Raw genomic sequence first — 18063 nt, 5'->3', positions numbered from 1 at the left:
AATAAAAAATAATAAAAAGATAGCATTTGGCGTGTTTTCAATGTTAACACTGTGCTATATAATGTATAATATGTGCGTGCGTGTGTGTGTGCGTGTGCATGTGTGTGTGTGTGTGTGTGTGTGTGTAGTTCTGTTCTATTTTATATATAGTTATGTAGTTATGTAGTTATATAGCTATAGTTATATATTATTATTATTATTATTACTATTATTATTATTATTATTATTATTACTATTATTATTATTATTATTATTATTATTATTATTATTTTGGTCGCCTGGAAGCTTCATATGTAGTCCTTCAAAGCAATAGGTTTTTAATACAGGATCAATTACTTTATTTTGACAAACTATTATATTGGACCGCTTCGGCACCCATCGAGAGCTGGAAATGTCACGTGACTATAGATTGCGAAGCTGTTCCTGGAAAAAGCAAAACAAATGACAGCCATGGGTCTATCAGGGTGACAGCGGACCAGCGAAGTACTGGCGTCATTTTGTGTATTTTTAATATGACGGTGGATGAATATCTCTGACTGATTAATGTAAAAATGAAAAGAAACAGCGGAACCTGCTAACGGAATTGCCTACGCTGTAAGAGCTTCTGTTTGTTTATTATTGTGTACGCGGTGTTTATCAGCTGTGACGTGTTTATCTTTTCCCCGTATATCTCCGTCTTTGCGACAATTATATTCGTTTAATTTGATGCTTTCTCCTTGTGTCTGCCGATGTCAACCCGCGGACATGATGTTTTGTTTACTAGTTCTTTCTGTGCAGCACAGGCTAAAACAGACTGATTAATCGACTTGTTTTTGTTTGTGTCTGATCTACGGTAGTTTGCTTGGTTCGAATGATGCTGTAAAATAGCTCGTCAACATTATATGAATGTTATTACAACGCTAACGCTACGACCAGCTGACATCAGACATGGAGGCTGTCAGGCCAAAGAAAACAAAGACAAAGAACAGCGGAAAATCCCAGGTAAAATACTCCATGTTTCTTTCCAGAGTTAGCTTGACCCCATTTTAGTGAATATAAATCTCAACATTTTATTACTTCACTCTGTTCAATCTTAGCTGACCAGGACGCCAAAACAAGCACAGGAAGAAAAAAGACCTCTAAAAGTTACTGATGAAACCTCCACTTTGGATTTTACTGATATTCCTCTGGACTCATCACATCATGCAGAGGATAATCCGGAGGAACAGGCACAGTCACAGGAAATCAAGGAAAAGCTTTCAGATGTGTCATCTGACCAGCAGTCACAAGCATCTTCCACACCAGTGTTGCACTCTGAGGAGGATCTATCAGCTAAAGGGCCTGAGTTGAAACCCAGTGACAATTCAAAAGAAGTTGACAAGATAAAGCAAGTGGTTGAACTTGCACCAAAGGCACTTGAGTTGAAAAAAGAGGAGCAGCCATGGAGTAAAACATGTACCTCATCACTTTATGAAACTCCAACTGCCCCATGTGTTTCTGCTCTGTATCCTTCTCTGCCCACTCTTGAAGAGCAGCATGTAGTACCTTTCTGTGATGAAGCCTTAAGAATATCTGGAAGAGGTCCTGCCGTTTTGGCCCTTGCAGAACAAGAGTCCTCCCCTCCAAGTTTGCAACCAATGGAAACAGTAACAGAGATCCCTAGAAGCAAACTCTATCCAGAGTTACCAAAAACAGCTCCAGAAATTGAGGTTAATTGTTTTTTATGTATATTAGATATAAAATATGTTGGTAAATCCATTGTTGTGTAGCAAATCATATGTCCTTATTACATTATCTTCACAGCCTTTCACACTTGAGCAGTTAAGTGTCTGGGAGCCTGCTGGAGGCCTGCGATTATGGCTAGAAGGTGTGGAAATGTGTGCGACCCAGTTCTGTGCTCTCGCTAGACAAGAAAACCATGAATTGATGGAACTGTTGCAGAATTACTGGCGCTGTCGTAGACAGTTGACTCAATCACATGCTCAACTGCACACTCTTTCCTCGGATTGCAAGAGCACACAGAATCGACTCTGGAGTTTCAGAGATGAGCAGCTCACATTGCAGGTGTGTACAGTACACCACATGCAGTATAATTCAGTGACACTTTAATGACCTTTTGATTATTTCTTTTCCACAGGGAGTGTGTGCAGACCAGTCTAAAGTATCTGGATACCACAGATTTCAGCAAGCAGACTTTAATGAAAATGTGCTGGCTGAACTAAAGAGACAGCTTGAAACCCGTAGAGAGCTGCTTCATCAAAAAGTGGCCTTGCATGCTTACACTGCTCTGCTGTCCCGTCTACAAGTGGAGTCCTATCTCTATCAAATTTTGAAAGGTGTGTAACTTAATTTTCTTTTCCATTCAACATCTTGTGCAATAGTACAATAGTCCAAATATTTCTTGTTTGTAGATTATTCTGGTTCTCAGACGCAGCCTACATCTCTCCGACCTTTGAAAGAGGCCATCAGTGTTTTGTTTAGTTTTCTACGCAGAGTCCTGGATGATTTACAGTTTCAGTCAGATATTCATCATTGGTTGGAAAGACTGGTAAACATGATCTTTTCCTTTCTTGGCCATTTACACTTCTGTCAATATGATTATTAATTGTACCTATTTCTTGTCTTTCAGATTGCTTTCCTCCTACACAGTGGTGGATCAGAACATCTTTATCTACTGTGCCATCTGTTGTGCTGCCCTGCCGGAGTGGCAAAGTGGGCTGCACATTTTCTTCAGGTTGGTTTATAAAAGACTTTCTTGTGTATTGTATTGTAGACTTCTTTTATCAGATCAGTTTCTTCCTACCAACTACAGATTCAAGTTTGGAGGAACACTAGTGGAGTGCAGAATTTCATGCAAGCCTTGGCCATTTTTATGTCTCCTTCTAGGTAAATAAGAGATAGTTTTTTTTTTTTATCTCAGATTTTGACATTTCAAAGTATATCATTTCTTTTTTTACTTGAGTCTTTATTTTACGCTAGACACCGTGAAGAATTTCTCTGCCATATGAAGCCATGTGAAAGCCAGTCCATGACATCGTCTGATCCAGCGTCTGGTAACTGGACGTTAGTTGATGAAGGAGGGGAAGAGGTAAGTTATAGAGGAGAAATAACTTTGTCCCTTGTGAGGTATGTTTTGCTGGTTAATCCTGAAATGTTTCGTATTTTAGGATGAAGATCCAGAGACTAGTTGGCTGCTGCCTTGTGAAGAAGATCTAATAGCTTTGCTCAACCAGTTTCCTTTCCAGCAGCTCTATTCCCACATGTTGGGGATGACTAGACCGGGTGTGTTTTTATGACCACCGTATATGACCATTTCCACCCGCCTTAATCAAGTGTATTTCCTCCAGTTTGGCTTTACCCAAATCTTAAAGCTCCTGGACCAGAGAGTTTACAGAGGCCAGTTCAGCGCCTCATTTGAATTACTTGAGGCAAGTGCGTAATAATAAAAAAAATAACGCTTCCCGCACACTGCTAACCTTGCAAAAATAGTTATTTGGATTAGGTCAACGTTTCAGTCCAGAGGCCTTCATCAAGCAAATTACTGAAGAGCTCCAGATGGCCAGTCTTAAATAGGGTGTGGCTGGCCCCCAGGGGTGACCCTCTTAAAGGGACAGTGCGCCAAAAACACATTAAACATTACACATTAAACAGGTTATTGAAAACTTAAATAATATATATAAACAGCATTATTTTTATTCAAAGCCAAGACCTACAAAATGGATCTAAACTGATCTTTTTCCTTACGTTGTTGCCGTGTTGTCGTCACTTTTTTCACTTTTCATCACATTTTTGTCACTATTTTGTTGACATTTTGTCCCTTTTTTGCAGCACTTTCATTGCATTTTTGACACTTTTTTGTAGCTTTTTCGTTGCTCTTTTGTTGATTTTTTTGTCGTTTTTGTGAGATTTTTGCCTCTTTGTTGTTGCTCTGATGTGGCTTTTTTTTGTCACTTTTTGATGCGTTTTCATCCCCATTTTCTTCTCGTTTTGTCGCTCTTTTTATGCTATTTTTTCAAGACATTTGGGTAATATCAAACTGGATCAAATTTGCTTGGTTCTGGTGGGGCTGGTTAAGAGGTTAAAACTTCAGTTGACTCATTTCCCTCTCATTCCAGGTGTTTATGAGCCACAAGCCTGCTCCAGTCAGAAAATGATGCGTGTGTTTGCCTTTGCATCGTCTCTCATTGAAATACTGGCCCTTGGTTTGCAAACGTACAACAGGGCACGGTACAGACAGTTGGTCAAACGAATTGGTCACATTATACGGTTTGTACATGTTGGACGAATAACTTGGGGATCTTGATTTTGAAACTGATGTCATGTGTGTGTGCGGATTTCTACAGAATGACAGTGTGCTATGTTAGCGATCACTGGGCCCAGTATGTGAGCATCACTGGCCAAGAAGGATCCAACTCACAAGCGCATTCCCTTTCACTGGAGAAGTTACAGCTGGAATATGATCATGTTTTCCTCAGAGCTGTTTCCCATGTGCTCAGAAACAAGAGGTAGTTATTTCCTCAACTCGTTTGTTTACCTTAAATATGTGACATTACTTTGTGTTTGCTCTTCCCATAGACTTGGCATTTGGCTGTTTATGTCAGAGTTGCCTTATGGTACTCTGTCCAGCTCAATGCTATGGAAGGTCCTGTATGTGATGCAGTGTGCAGAAACGGCAGGTGAAGAAATGGGTCCCTGCGCTAAAGACACAAACTTCTGCATCCAGGCTCTAAGAGGTAAACTCCACTACCCAGCATATAAACTAATCTACCTTCTGATGCCAACCTTAAATTGTTGTCATTCCAGATCCAAAGCAGCAGGAGCAGTTCGAGCAGTGGCTTTGTGAAGTCAACAGCTCAGACGGCATCTCCCTCCTCACTGCACTAGCACACATGGCCACTCCCATGCAGCATATTGACCGTGCCTTCATTACAACAGTAACTCTGCTCATTTACCAGGTACCATCATACTGTCGTCAATAATAAATACAAAAAAAAAAAAATCTGCCATTTAAAGGAATAGGCCACCGTTTTTCCATGCTGAGATATGTTCTTACCTGAGCTTAGACGAGTTGATGCGTACCTGTCTGGTCCCAAAGATGTTGTTAGCATTTAGCCTCTCCTCTTCTCCTCTATGACCAAGCCCTTGCACGTTTTCACTATTTAAATGCGGTTACCTGAGCAGTTACACGATGCAAGTATAGTTACATAAAATGTAACACTTCGATTTTCTAAGCAGATGAAAAGGGGAACTATATTGAAGGCATAATAACACCTTATGAGCCCTTCGATGTCCTTAGAAAATCGACATGTTTAATTTTGTGTAACTATACTTGGATCGTGTAACTGCTCACGTAGCGGTATTTAAATAGTGGAAATGTGGAAGAGCTTGGTCGCTTCTAACTTCACCCCCATTTCTCCCATAGATGAGAGGAGGAGAGGCTAAATGCTAACAACATCTTTGGTCTTTGCATCAACTCGTCTAAACTCTGGCCTGTTCCTTATAAGCCACGTTGCGGAACATTCACAGTTATTATGCAAACAAATGTTTGTTGTGCATAACAAAACCAGCTAGACTTTGACAGTGCTGTTCCAATGAGTTATCAAAGTAAAGCATTTGGAAAAGAGCTCATATATGAAAACCTACAGTTTGGCTGCTAGTGGTTCAAAGCAGCATCACCATGGAGACGATCGAATATCCCGCTCCCAGCAAAGTTACCATTAAGGTCTAAGGAGAGATGATATTTTTCACCACCCCCACTGAAATAAATATTTGTATTTTATTGTTTTTACCGGGTGTAAAATGTTGTGCAATGTGTCTTTAAAGTTTGGTCCATTCTAGGGGTGTGTATTTTGTTTCACTGTATTTGACAATGATATTTGTAACATCAATCCTCCGTTAACAGGTGTCTTATGTCAGCACGTCTACGAGAGAGATGTATTCTAAAGTGGGACGAGAGCTCCTTGCTGCCATAGCCACAGCACATCCCTTTATTATCTCTGTACTGCTGGAGAGGCTAAGAGACACCATACAAACAGTGGGAATGGTTGGTATTGGCACGTCCTCCTGTGTGCCACGTGCCTGGCTCTTCAAATGAACAGCCTTTCATTCATTTTGCATTTTTTTTGTGTTGAAGGTGGCACTGTATTTATTCAAAGAACTGCCCTTAAGCCTCTGGCAGCCTTGTCCAGAGGAGATCTGTGTCATTGGTAGCTGGCTTCTTCAACATCCGCTCTCCTCTGTAGAAAACCGTCTGGCATGTGTCATACTTGAAGGTCTCAACTGGGGTTACACACAGGTAGTGTCTTAAGAATATATTTATGATCGTACTTTGATCATATTAAGAGTGTTAAGCATTTTCTTCTTTTGTCAAAGGATGGAAGACTGGCCTTGCCTTCCTCTCTCCATAGTGAGGTTGCATTGTTGGTGGCTGAAGCCTATCAAAAGTACCTTACTGATAAAGCGTATACCAGCCTCATATCAGAGGGCATTAAACAGGTGTCACTAGTTGATATTTGAAAGTTTCTAGTACAAAACAACAGAAATTGCTAAGTGTTTTTGTCTCCTGTTGTTCAGGTATCTTATCTCGCAAGTGTCCTTCGTTTGGGTGTGTCACCTGAAGCGTCTTTCAGCCAATGGGCATGGCAGCTTCTACTTAGGCTGAAACTCCATGGAAATGCCCAGACGCCTAAAGGAGCCTGGTCAGTCCCGGCTTTAGCCTCAAATCCACCTCCAGAACTGACTCACACTCCCAGCATGCACCCTGTTCTCCGAGCTGTAAAATCAGGGCTCCCCATTGGAGGCTATCTGTCTATTGCCATGATGACAGTGGGACATAGGTTTGTAGGAAATGTGTGATATAACCATAAATATGAAGTAAAAAGTTAAATTATGTCATTGCTTTGTTTACTGTCAGTTTGGAGACTTTTTGCACCGACGGGGTCAGTTTGCTGAAAAATCTGATTCAGTCTCGCCATTTGAGAGCGGCTGTGCATCTGCTGGACAACATCTTACCCCCAACTTACCACCTCAGCTTCTACCTGCTGAACAACTCCCAGTAAAAATAATTTGCATGTCGTCACGTTGTTAAAATAATGGCTCAAGTCATATTTTTAAGTTTTGGTGAAAATCGACAAAACATTTTAGGATTCTCATGGAGAGGAATTAGATGATTCTTTTTTTGGTTGTAACTACAGTATTCTAATTATCTGAGGACATGAATAGTGACGCCTAAAGATACAGCATTGTTTGGAGAGTAAAATGAAAAAATTAAACTTTTGCCAAAAAAGGACACAGGCCTTTATTTTAGCAAGATGACAGTATGTTATAAATCTTTAGGTTCAAAAATAATGTTTTATAGCTTGTCTTAATTCTGTCTTACTTTCCCTTGGATTAATTGTAGGTTTGTAAGTTGCATACAAACGTTCTTGCAGTACGACAGTGTTTGTCCTCAAGGCGTCACGCAGCAAGTCACACACAGAGTGGCGCCTCTGTTCACGGGAACCACTTATGGAGACAATGTCCGGCTGTTAAACAGTGTCATACAGGTTTGTCACACTATTGTATTAAATATGCATTTTGTTCTCAAAACGCCCTTTTTAACTGCCCTTTTTAACTGCCCTTTTTAATTAATTATTCAATGTTACAGAGCCATATTGTAGAGAGTTCTCGACCTGGTCGTGTTGGAGCTGCAGCAGTGTTGGAGTTCTGGGTTGGCCTGTTGACTCAGCAAAATGTGTGGTACAGGGACAAAACAGTCCTTTTCCTCATGGATCAAATCTGCTGTGCTGCATTCACCCACCACCAGGAGGAGTGTGTACAGAAACTGCTGTATCAACAGTACAAGGTAGAAGTTATTGAGAATTCATAATGGCGCCCATTAATTGTGCATCTGTATTGTCTGATACCTTTTTAACCACATCAATTGGATATTTCAGACTGCCTTAGGTTTCCATGGAGAGCGAGGACTGCTTTCCTCTATTGTTGGCTGGTTTTCTGGGAATGCAACTCCTTCCTTTATTGAAGGCCTTTCATTGAGTGCAGAGGTAATGTTAAGATCAGTGCATCATTTCGGAACATTTATAAACAGCATCCTCTCTGTGTGCATGTATAGGTGTGGTTTGCTTGGCTTGTGTTAAATATGGAGGGTGTGTTTGAAGAAGATTCCCAACTCAGAAGATGTGTCGAACAAGAGCTTCTTGCAGATCTCACCATTTCTCCAGAACAAGCCTGGAAGGTACAGTATAGATGAAAATACAATCCGCTAAATGGTACTGTCCTATATCACTGATGTTTGTTTCTGAGCCAGAAGGCGCAGCAAAGGCTCAAGTTGCCTGTTACCCCGTCTCTGCAGCGAATGCAAATTTATCGTTGGGCCTGTCAGGCCATAGCTACTCCACCAGACCACCCCCTCCTTCCTTTGGTGTGGCAGAAGTTCCTGCAGCTTTACCTCCGACAGCCTGGGCCGGAGTATGGGTATGACTCACATAACCTTTACCCCCTAAAAAGCCACAGCCTGTAAATAAATCAGTACATTCTTTGCGACAGGCTCATTGCCGGTGGATGCATCGGGCGGAGATTCTTCCACACGTCTTCTCAAATTGCTCTTCTCAAAGATTTAAGAAACAAGATTCAAGAAGTGTCAGATTTTCACCATGCTGCAAGTCAAGCCCTCAGAGTCCCCCCTCCATTAACACCATCAACAGACAGTCAAGGTGACGAAAGTCCAGGCAATCTTCAACCGCCTTACCTGACCTCGCCCAAGCTTCACTCAGAGCTCGTCAGGTACAGCATTGCATTTAAAATGTTTTGGACACAAGGACGTGAAGCTGATCGACATCTGACCTCAATTTCCACAGGTTGTTTGGAGTATTTACTTTATGGCTGGATGATGAGACATTGCAAAAACAGGAGGTTTACCTGCCTTCGCTTCCTCCTGAGTATGAACCCCACAGACTGGCACAAGTAATGCAGCGCCAACAAGTGAGTAGTGCCTTGCATATATATGTTTTTCAGGGAACTACTCAGATTATATGATTTTAAAAATATTAAAGTCATGTTTTGGTATGTTTCCGTCTAGGTATTATGGCTTGAGTTTCTGGACCAAGAGCGTCTGCAGTACGATGGAATGGAGGTTCTGTCATTGTGGGAAAATGTGCAGAGCGAACCGAGCTTTCTCCAAGCACAAAGCCACAGTCTGCCTGACTACACAAGCTTCAGTAATGGTATGAAGCCACAAGATCATTGAAGTATAGGTATAGTGTTGTTGTTGTTTCTGTGTTTGTTTTGTTAAACCTTTCTGTCTAAAAATGATGTTACAAACATATGTACTATATATGTACAGTGCCTCTCGAAAGTATTCATACACCTTGAACTTTTGCACATTTTGTCATGTTTACAACCCTAAACATAAAGATTTTATTTTGATTTTTTTACTGAACGTTCACACACAAGCAACAGACAACTGTGAAGTGAAAGCAAATTGATACATGATTCTGTTGTGTTTCAAAAAATAGAAAAGTGAAAAGTGGGGCGTGCATAAGTATTCATACAGCATTTTCTGACTGCATTAAATTGCCTTTATAAAATTCCTAATGATGACACAATGTTCACACCTTGGCCTAACCATTAAATAGAGGCCACCTGTGTGTAATCTACTCTCAAGGAGCACAAGGAGCACCAGAGAGGTCAGGGATAAAGCTGTGGAGAAGTTTAAAGCAGCGTTAAGTTATACAAAGATTTCCCAAGATTTAAACATCTCACGGAGCTCCGTTCAATCCATCATTGGGAAATGGAAAGAGTATAGCACCACTGCCAACTTACCAAGACGTGGTCATCCACATAAAATATTACATCAAACAAGGAGAGCACTGGTAAGAAATACAACCAAGTGCCCCAAGATAACTCTGGAGGAGCTGTGAAGTCCTGCCACTGAGCTGGGGGAATCTGTACATGGGACAACTATAAGTCGTATCTTCACAAATCTGGCCTTCATGGACGAGTGGAAGAAGAAAGCCATTATTGAAAGGGGGCCATAAGAAATCCTGTTTGAAGTTTGCTAGAAGTCATATGGAGGACACAGCTCCATGTGGAAGAAGGAGCTTTGGTCAGATGAGAGAAAAATGTTTTGGCCCAAATGCAAAACGTTATGTATGGAGCAAACCTAACACTGCTCATCGTCCTGAGTGCACCATCCCCAGTGTCAAATATACGGGTGGGAGCATCATGCTGTGGGGCTGCTTTTCCTCAGCGGGGACTGGGGAGATTGTAAGAATAGTTGTGAAAATGGATGGAGGCAAATACGGGGACATTTTGGAGGAAAACCTGCTGGAGTCAGCAAGAGAACTGAGGCTGGGGCGGAGATTCACCTTCAGCAGGACAATGACCCTAAACACAAAGATAAATCTACAATGGAATGATTTAAAAATAACATATTAATGTGTTAGAATGGCCCAGTCAAAGTCCTGACCTAAATCCTATTGAAAATCTGTGGAATAATCTGAAAACTGTTGTTCACAAACGTTCTCCTTCTAATGTGACAGAGCTTGAGTTGTTTTGTAAAGAGGAATGGGCTAAAATGTCAGTCTCTACATGCACTACATGTGCTAATGCTGTATGAATACTTATGCACGCCCCACTTTTCGGTTTTCTATTTTTTGAAAAATAACAGAATCATGTATCATTTTGCTTTCACTTCACAGTTGTCGGTTACTTGTGTGTGAACATTCAGTAAAAAAATCAAAATAAAATCTTTATGTTTAGGGTTGTAAAGATGACAAAATGTGCAAAAGTTCAAGGTGTATGAACACTTTCGAGAGGCATGGTACATATGTTATAGATGTGGGAAATATGACCGTTTAGTCAAGTATGACAAAAGATGTAGGTTAACCATTTTATACTCACTACTGCCACCTCAGGTCATACGTGTAACTGCACCTTCTATATTAAGTGCATGCATGAAGGCAATTCGGACCGAAGTGACACCTTTTTGAGTGACACTGCAGGATTTTAGAGGCAGTCGTGGTGAACAGGTCTGGGCTCATTCTACACCTTAGGACATTGTTGAAACATTTAGGGGGAGGAAATTAGATAATTTTACCATTTTTACATTCTGTATAGTCCCTTTAACCCTCACTGGTTTCCCAAATCTAAAAGCTTCTTAAACAAGGTGTCAAAACAGTGACAAAAACAAGTATGAAAATACAACAACAAAACCAGAGCAACATAAAGACAACATACAAGTGACAAAAGCGAGATTAAAAAGTGATGAACAAAAAGCAAACAAAAGAGCCACTCGAGCGACAAAAACTTGCCGGAAAAGCTACAATAACACAATAAAAAAGCACAAACAAATGGCAAATTACAAAAAAGCAACCAGACCAAAAAAAGAGACAAAAACACGACAAAAATGGTCAATAAAATGTCACCAAAAACGCAGTGACAACGCAACAAAGAAGTCACGAGTTTTGTAGGTCTTAAGGCTGTAAGCACCAGTGGAGAAGCTTTTACATTTGGGTAAAACTGAAGTGGAGAAAATGTGCTCGGGGGGCAAGAGGTTAATTTAAGCACAAATTGGGCACATGGATGTAAACGCACTGTGTGAAATGCTGGTTTTATGAAGTGGAAGTTCATGTTTCTCTCTTGTTTTACAGCCAAGGAACGTATATTAGCCAACTTGCAAAAGCACCCAATCCCACACCCGGCTCCAGAGCTACAACAGCAGAAGGTGCCAGTGGCGGATATTCCAGCAGGATGTCTCACAGACTCAAAAGCTGCTGCTGAACTCTTACAATGGGATCTTCGCATTTTACAAGACCAAGCCAGGTACACTACAACTACCTACAACACAAACTCTAAACACTTATGCTTTCAGTATAGAGCGTTTTGATTACCTTTATTTATTTATTTTGTTCGATAATAGACTTGCAGTGTCCTGTGAAGCCCAACAGGTGGCATTGGAGCTAGAGCTACTTGAGAGTCTCCCGCTGTTGTATAAAAACCGACCGGAGCAAATCACTATGCCCCTTGAATGCAAAGGGAAAGGGGGCCAACCATGCCAGGGACCCGCTAATATCACCGTTACTGTATGAGCATAACTCTAGTACTGAATGCCTGACTGAAATGAAATGTGTTTATAACTGTATTATCTGTAAAACCTTTGCAGTGTGAACGACTTCAGAAACAAGAAGCGGTGCATGTTCAGATAGCATCACTGCGTCGGGATATCAAGAAGCTGCAGACGGACGCCATGGCCCCACCTCAGCAGAGTTTGGCCCAGGCGGCAGTACACACAGAGAATTTCATCACGTTAGTAAAGATTTAATCAGGAGAACGCGGTAAACTAAAATCTGTGATGACTTGTATAAGTTCACATTGTGTTCAGGGCTCTGGTGAATTTGTACAAGGCGCAGAAATCACCCACCGTGCAGCATGTTGGTGTGACCGCGTTCTACCAGGCGGTCTCCTTTGTCTGTGAAGATACACTGCGGCATCCCCCAACGCGGCAGTACTTCTCTTCCTGTGTAGAAATACTGGGACAGGTGCGCTGCCATTCATACACGCACACACACACTTGCGGCTACATCTTTGTGAGGTCGCTCATAGACATAATGTATTACCCAGACCCTAATCCTAATCCTAACCTAAACCCAATTCTAACGCTAACCCTAAAACAGCCCAAAACAGCCAAAATGTCCTCACTTTGAAAAACTGTCCTCAGTCTGTTGGTCTAAAACTCGTGGAGGTCCTCACTCTGTTGGTCCCTACGAGTACACACACACGCACACACACATACTGTACATATTCCAAGGGGCATCAATTCTGAACAACTGGCTCATAATAAGCACAGAAACTCAAATAATTATTCTTGACTGTGTATAAACTATACCCCCAGATTTAGCCAATAGCCAGTGACCTTTACATTTAGATTATACTCAATATTTTTTTAATGTTTTCTTGATTGTGCCCTATTGACAACTCATTCTAAAGTCTATATCTATCTATACATGACCCAGCTCTACTGTTTTAATACTGACTTGGTTTGTAGGTGTTTATCCAGGGCAATGCAGCAGAGTGTGGCCGTGTTCTCAAAACCATCCTGGAGCAAAGACGTCTGTGTCCTCTCATTTCTCCATTCTTTACGCCCAACTCTGCACCTGATCAGCTTGTCTTTTTGTACCAAGATGTTGTGACTTCCCTCCACTTGGACACCACAGATGTCATTTTCATGCTGCTCACTAAGGTTAGTTCTTCATAAACACAGCTTATTATTGCCTCACAATATGAACATCAGTAGTGCATTTCCCTCTCCTTCCTGTCAGTTCGACCTAATCCAGTGGCTCATTGAAGCAAATCCAGTTTTTTCGGAGAGGACGCGTTTGCTGGAGTTGGTCCACGGTGCTCTGTGTGTGTGTGGCAGAGACCCTGAAAATGAACTTCTTACACCATTTCATGTTTTCACTAAACACTGGACCTTGATTCTACGCCATCATTTTCCCGACCACTACAGTGACTGCCTGCGTCTGCTTATGAAAAGTATGTGGGTTTTTTTTCAAACTTTTCTTGTTTTGCTAAATACAGTTAAATCTCGATGAATGAGCATGTGTGCCTATGTGTTTCCTCAGGCTCATCAGAGCAATTACTAAGTCCAGAGTGCTGGAAGGAGACAATGCGTGTGCTGGGCTGTCTGCCGTCATTACGCAATAAGAAAACCAAGGATGAACAAGCCTCTGCTTATAGATCCCCCATCAGCCTCTCTCCTCAGCAGGTAATGGGTGTTTGCAGTGTGGTAAAGGAGTTTTGCTGTGCATAGTTTTTTAATGTCCAGTTTTGAGGTTGAATATGTGCTTCACAGGTGGATGAAACTATTGAATGGCTCAGTGAATATTTTCAAAGAAGTCGCCTCAGTAAAAATGATCTTCGCAGTTTTGGTCTTTTTCCGGCGTGGACTCCCTACATTTCTGATATCGAGTCCTTCTGGGAACATTTGATTGGTTGTTTAATCAATACACAGTTAAGTAATTGTGCCAGAGAATCAGTGGGCAGCATGAAAACTTTAAAAGGTACTAAATAAACATATATCACCCATACTATTTACTTAATGATATCTTTCACTAAAAATGGGGATTTTCTTCCTTTAGCTTTGCAGAACTTACACAATAAGATTGTCAAGTTATTTAGGCCTTGGATCTTTCCTTTGGATACTGAAGATGGCAGGTAATAATAGTTGTTGTCAGAATTAGAAGCTTGGTTTATGTGTAAATGTGTCTAAATGGAACAAATTCTGCTTGCATCAATTAAACATTTTGTGTTTTGTTTGTTTATTTCAGTAATGTTAAGTGTTACCCCTGGTTGGAAACTGATGCAAATCTTGCAGGTGTTTTGGTTGGACTTTACACTCAACTGACCGAGACTTTGCACCACAAATTCAGAGGTAGGGACTCGGCAATCAAATGTCACATCCAGCTATGAAAGGACTTTCTGTGTGTTAACTTTCTTCACTGTAAATGTTGTTGCTTTGCAGATCGTTTGCTCCCTGGGCAGAGAGGTGCCCTTTGGCTGTGTCTGATGCAGTATTGTGAGAGCTGCACTGCCCCCCGGACGCCTGAATACTTGCTCTACCTCTATCACACACACCTCCACAGCCTTCCCTGGAGACACCTGCACCCAGACACTCAGCTCATGGAGCAGCTCTTCAATGTGAGACGCCAACAGACGCATGCCCCCTAACCTTCAACATGACTCACATTTAGAAATTGCATAATATCAGGCTGCTGGCTAACTTGAGCCATCACCTAAGGTTCCCAGGTTCTATTATTAGAGCCATTTCCAATAATTCTAAGTCACTCGTCTTAATTAGATTCCTATCGAAAATAGACCACCACTCACATATCGACATAGTTGTTTTTTATATCTATGCGTTTAATGATTACAGGTTAAGATGGGAAGTTATTTTAAATTCTTTGTTTTGAGCAATTATCTTGTTTTCCTTAAACCAATAGGTGGAGAGAGGGAGTCCCAAAAGTTGCTTTCTGTTTATGGGAGAAGTTCTATGTCAAGTGAATTGGGTCAGTGTCTTAAGTGAACACCTTCAATCCCCGTATCCATCCCTGACTCCAGACGCTCAAAAGGAATCGCACACCATGCTCGTCTATCTTCTGTACATGCTGGTTTTCCTTGCAAAAGAAGAGCACCTTCTAAGTCATCAAGTAAGCATCTAGTTCTGTTACATGTCAAGCCTGAATGACTCAATATTTCATTATTTGTCCATTGTCATTACTTTGTAGGATTCACCACTGCTTAGTTTGTTGGTCCAATCCACATCATTGCCATGGCACCGCTTGGATCTGTCTTCCTACCAAGGCATTCTGGGATATGTCAGCACCCACTACCCTCCTTCTCTCCTTCTCAGTCCTGATTCTGCGCCTCAGCTATTGCTTAAATTATTGCGTAGTGCTGCTGGGCTGCACCATAGCCACGGTGCAGAGCCACATATGGTGAGATTTACCCATGAATATTTTTTTATGTTTAATACATCTGCGTACCTAATGTTTTTTGTGTATAGGAGGAGACTCTGAAGGCAGGAGCATATGTACGTTGGTGTGTTCAGTCCTTAATCACTCTGGAACAAGGAGGGAGCATTACTCTGAGCAATCTGGAGACCCAGCTTGACACGCTGTTAGAAGGCACTGTCACTTTCAACCCACCAGGTCACCCTTTTTTATCCTAATCTGTGCCTATTTTTATAATTAGACGCTCATTCATATTTTTTCACTTTGTAGAGACGGGCTTGGAGCAGCGACACATGGCATTCTGCAACCTGTTTAGCGATGCATTGACTGTGCTTAATGGTGTAGGCGTCTCAACAGGAGAGGCCCTAGCTGGCCATGTCATTATTTGGCTGGACAGGAAGGGAAGTTGCTTTCCTGTTCTACCACTTCTTACAGCCTGCTCAAGGTGTCTGGCTTCAGTCAGGCACATGACTCGCATTATGGAGGCCTGCATCAATGCTTACTTTAATCACGGTTTGTTGTTCAATCTAATAACTATGACGTTTCTGTCAAGGCGGTTTTATCTTTATGTACTTTCTGCTTTTTTAGCTGAAGAGGAATCTGTGGGATGGGGTCCTGTCTTGGCATCTCTACAGGTGCCTGAGCTCACAATGGATGACTTCCTTTCTGAGAGCCAATCAGGGGGTAGCTTCCTTACCCTCTATGCCTTCATCCTCCAGCGCCTAAACAGTGAATGCACTGCAGCCAATGAGAGGAGGATTTTGGCTTTGCTCAACACATGGACCTCTCAGGTGTTCCCCAGGTTCGGCCGTCTCTATCTCCCCTATATATGTTCTTCATTATTGGCACTTCAGTGAAACAGTAATTCTACTCAACAGTGGACCAGGCGATGAGGCCAAACTGTTTCTTTGGTGGCACAAGACCCTCAGTCTGTCGGCTGAGCAGCTGCAGCCTCAAGCAGGAAATGGTGAGGTGTCAGGTGTTGTTTTGGGTCTGTTGAGGCTGCAAACAAGGTTACTTCAGATGGGAGAGGAGCGTTTAAACTCTGGGTTGCTTGGAGCTATAGGTCTTGGAAAGAGGTCTCCAGTTTCTAACAGGTGTGTAAATATTTTTTTTTCTGCATTATCACCAATTTAATGGTTCAAATAAACAGGGGAAAAATAAGAAAAAAATACCCTTTGTATCTCCAGATTCAGAGTGGTGGTACGGTGTCTCTCGCTGTTCCTCTCAGTTCAAGTGCCATCAGAGTCGGAGCTGCGACTTCAACCCACTGCTGAACTGCAGCTTTCTGTGAAAGCACAACAAGTGGGTGGCAGTGATTTACAACTGTGTTTTCTGCCGTTGTCTGTGAACATAATACAAGTTGTGTATTTGTAATTGCAGGCTCTGGATACATTGGAAGCTCTGCCAAGCAATAAGTACTATTCTGAATTTGAGGACTGTGTGCGAAAAGCTGCTCAGTTCATCCGTTACCAGGGACATTGTCTCAAGGACGGACCTCGACTGCTGGCACTGTTAGTCAACCTTTTATATCCTGACGTCAAATACCTACACATAATCCACAAACTGTGACTGTGTCTCACTAAAGCCATGAACCGAGGTTGTTCATCACAGACAGACTCTTTTGGAGCATATTGTTGCCATGTGTTAACACTGGTCAGAAAAAGTAATGAGCCTCATTACTCATGACGTTTTCTTGCATATTAAAAATGGCTGAATTTAAGCCTTGATCAATCAAGTATAACCAACCACACTTCCAAAACTAGAAAAGTAATGTTTGTTCTATCTTGTGAATGTCATATTTTCTTTTGTATTTTGCCATGTTTCGTCATTCTAAAGCCTTTTGCTTTGTGAATATGCCTATGGCTCTCTTACATCTCTTTGATATATGGTTGTACAGCACATAATTGAAATGGGAACCATGTTTTATCTGTATAACATTCTGACTAATTATTAAGGGTCTATCTTTCAACTCTATCAACATGTTTTGCCTTTTTTGCATTGCTGAAATCATTTTAGCTGGTGTATGTTTGTTATACAAATTTTAAGATTATTGCCTGGCTGCATCGGACGACAAACTTGACTTAATAGTTTTATCATGTGCACAAACGTCTGAAAGCAGTGGCTGCCTGAATTATTTTTTTTGGCTAATGTATATCCAGAAGTGCTTTCTTTGTTTGTTTTCAACCAAAGATCTGGTCTATTTATTTTTGTCCAATCAACTTAAAGTTTTGACCATGTACTCTACTCGTCTGTGCTTTTATTCTTTACAGATTTTGAGTTATTAGTGTATGGGACATGGAAGATCAACTAAATGGTTGATGAGTACCGTATGTGATCCATCTGCCTTATTTGACACAAAAGCTGTCAGTTTTGAGAATTTTCAGGCAACTGTGGTTTCTATGGTTACCAAAATAGTACAAGAGAGGAGGTGGTAAGAACGGCCTGTTCTGAGGACTTCAAAAACATTGAAAGTGGTGTAGAGGATACGGTCAGTTATAATTTCTCTAGTGTATTTTTATTTTACAATACTGGCTAAAATACTGTTGTGTCCCACCCATTTGATTGACAGGTTTTC

At 41.3% G+C, this 18063-nt stretch overlaps 1 protein-coding gene across 1 annotated transcript; it reads left to right on the top strand.

The window, feature by feature from the left end:
• Positions 1 to 399: 399 nt before the first annotated feature.
• Positions 400 to 17727, top strand: epg5 (ectopic P-granules autophagy protein 5 homolog (C. elegans)). Its single transcript, XM_079569891.1, has 46 exons — positions 400 to 594; positions 837 to 981; positions 1077 to 1688; positions 1783 to 2043; positions 2117 to 2315; positions 2391 to 2527; positions 2609 to 2713; positions 2792 to 2865; positions 2959 to 3067; positions 3147 to 3261; positions 4095 to 4245; positions 4323 to 4484; positions 4555 to 4712; positions 4783 to 4934; positions 5882 to 6022; positions 6113 to 6274; positions 6352 to 6474; positions 6553 to 6815; positions 6893 to 7033; positions 7379 to 7523; positions 7625 to 7822; positions 7914 to 8021; positions 8090 to 8212; positions 8285 to 8451; positions 8524 to 8760; positions 8835 to 8958; positions 9056 to 9200; positions 11628 to 11799; positions 11897 to 12059; positions 12140 to 12282; positions 12359 to 12515; positions 13022 to 13216; positions 13296 to 13509; positions 13599 to 13741; positions 13829 to 14036; positions 14115 to 14190; positions 14304 to 14407; positions 14498 to 14673; positions 14976 to 15182; positions 15261 to 15470; positions 15539 to 15683; positions 15756 to 15998; positions 16074 to 16287; positions 16364 to 16582; positions 16676 to 16790; positions 16869 to 17727. Exons 2-46 carry the CDS (start codon positions 928 to 930, stop codon positions 17055 to 17057), a joined length of 7659 nt encoding a protein of 2552 aa, XP_079426017.1. The 5' UTR covers positions 400 to 594; positions 837 to 927; the 3' UTR covers positions 17058 to 17727.
• The last annotated feature ends 336 nt before the right edge of the window (positions 17728 to 18063 follow it).

This window comes from Gobius niger (genome assembly GCF_951799975.1).
Source record: "Gobius niger genome assembly, chromosome: 1".
Taxonomy (NCBI): Eukaryota; Metazoa; Chordata; class Actinopteri; order Gobiiformes; family Gobiidae; genus Gobius; species Gobius niger.
Note: the sequence above shows the minus strand (reverse complement) of the source record. Positions and strands in the feature narration are given on the sequence as shown.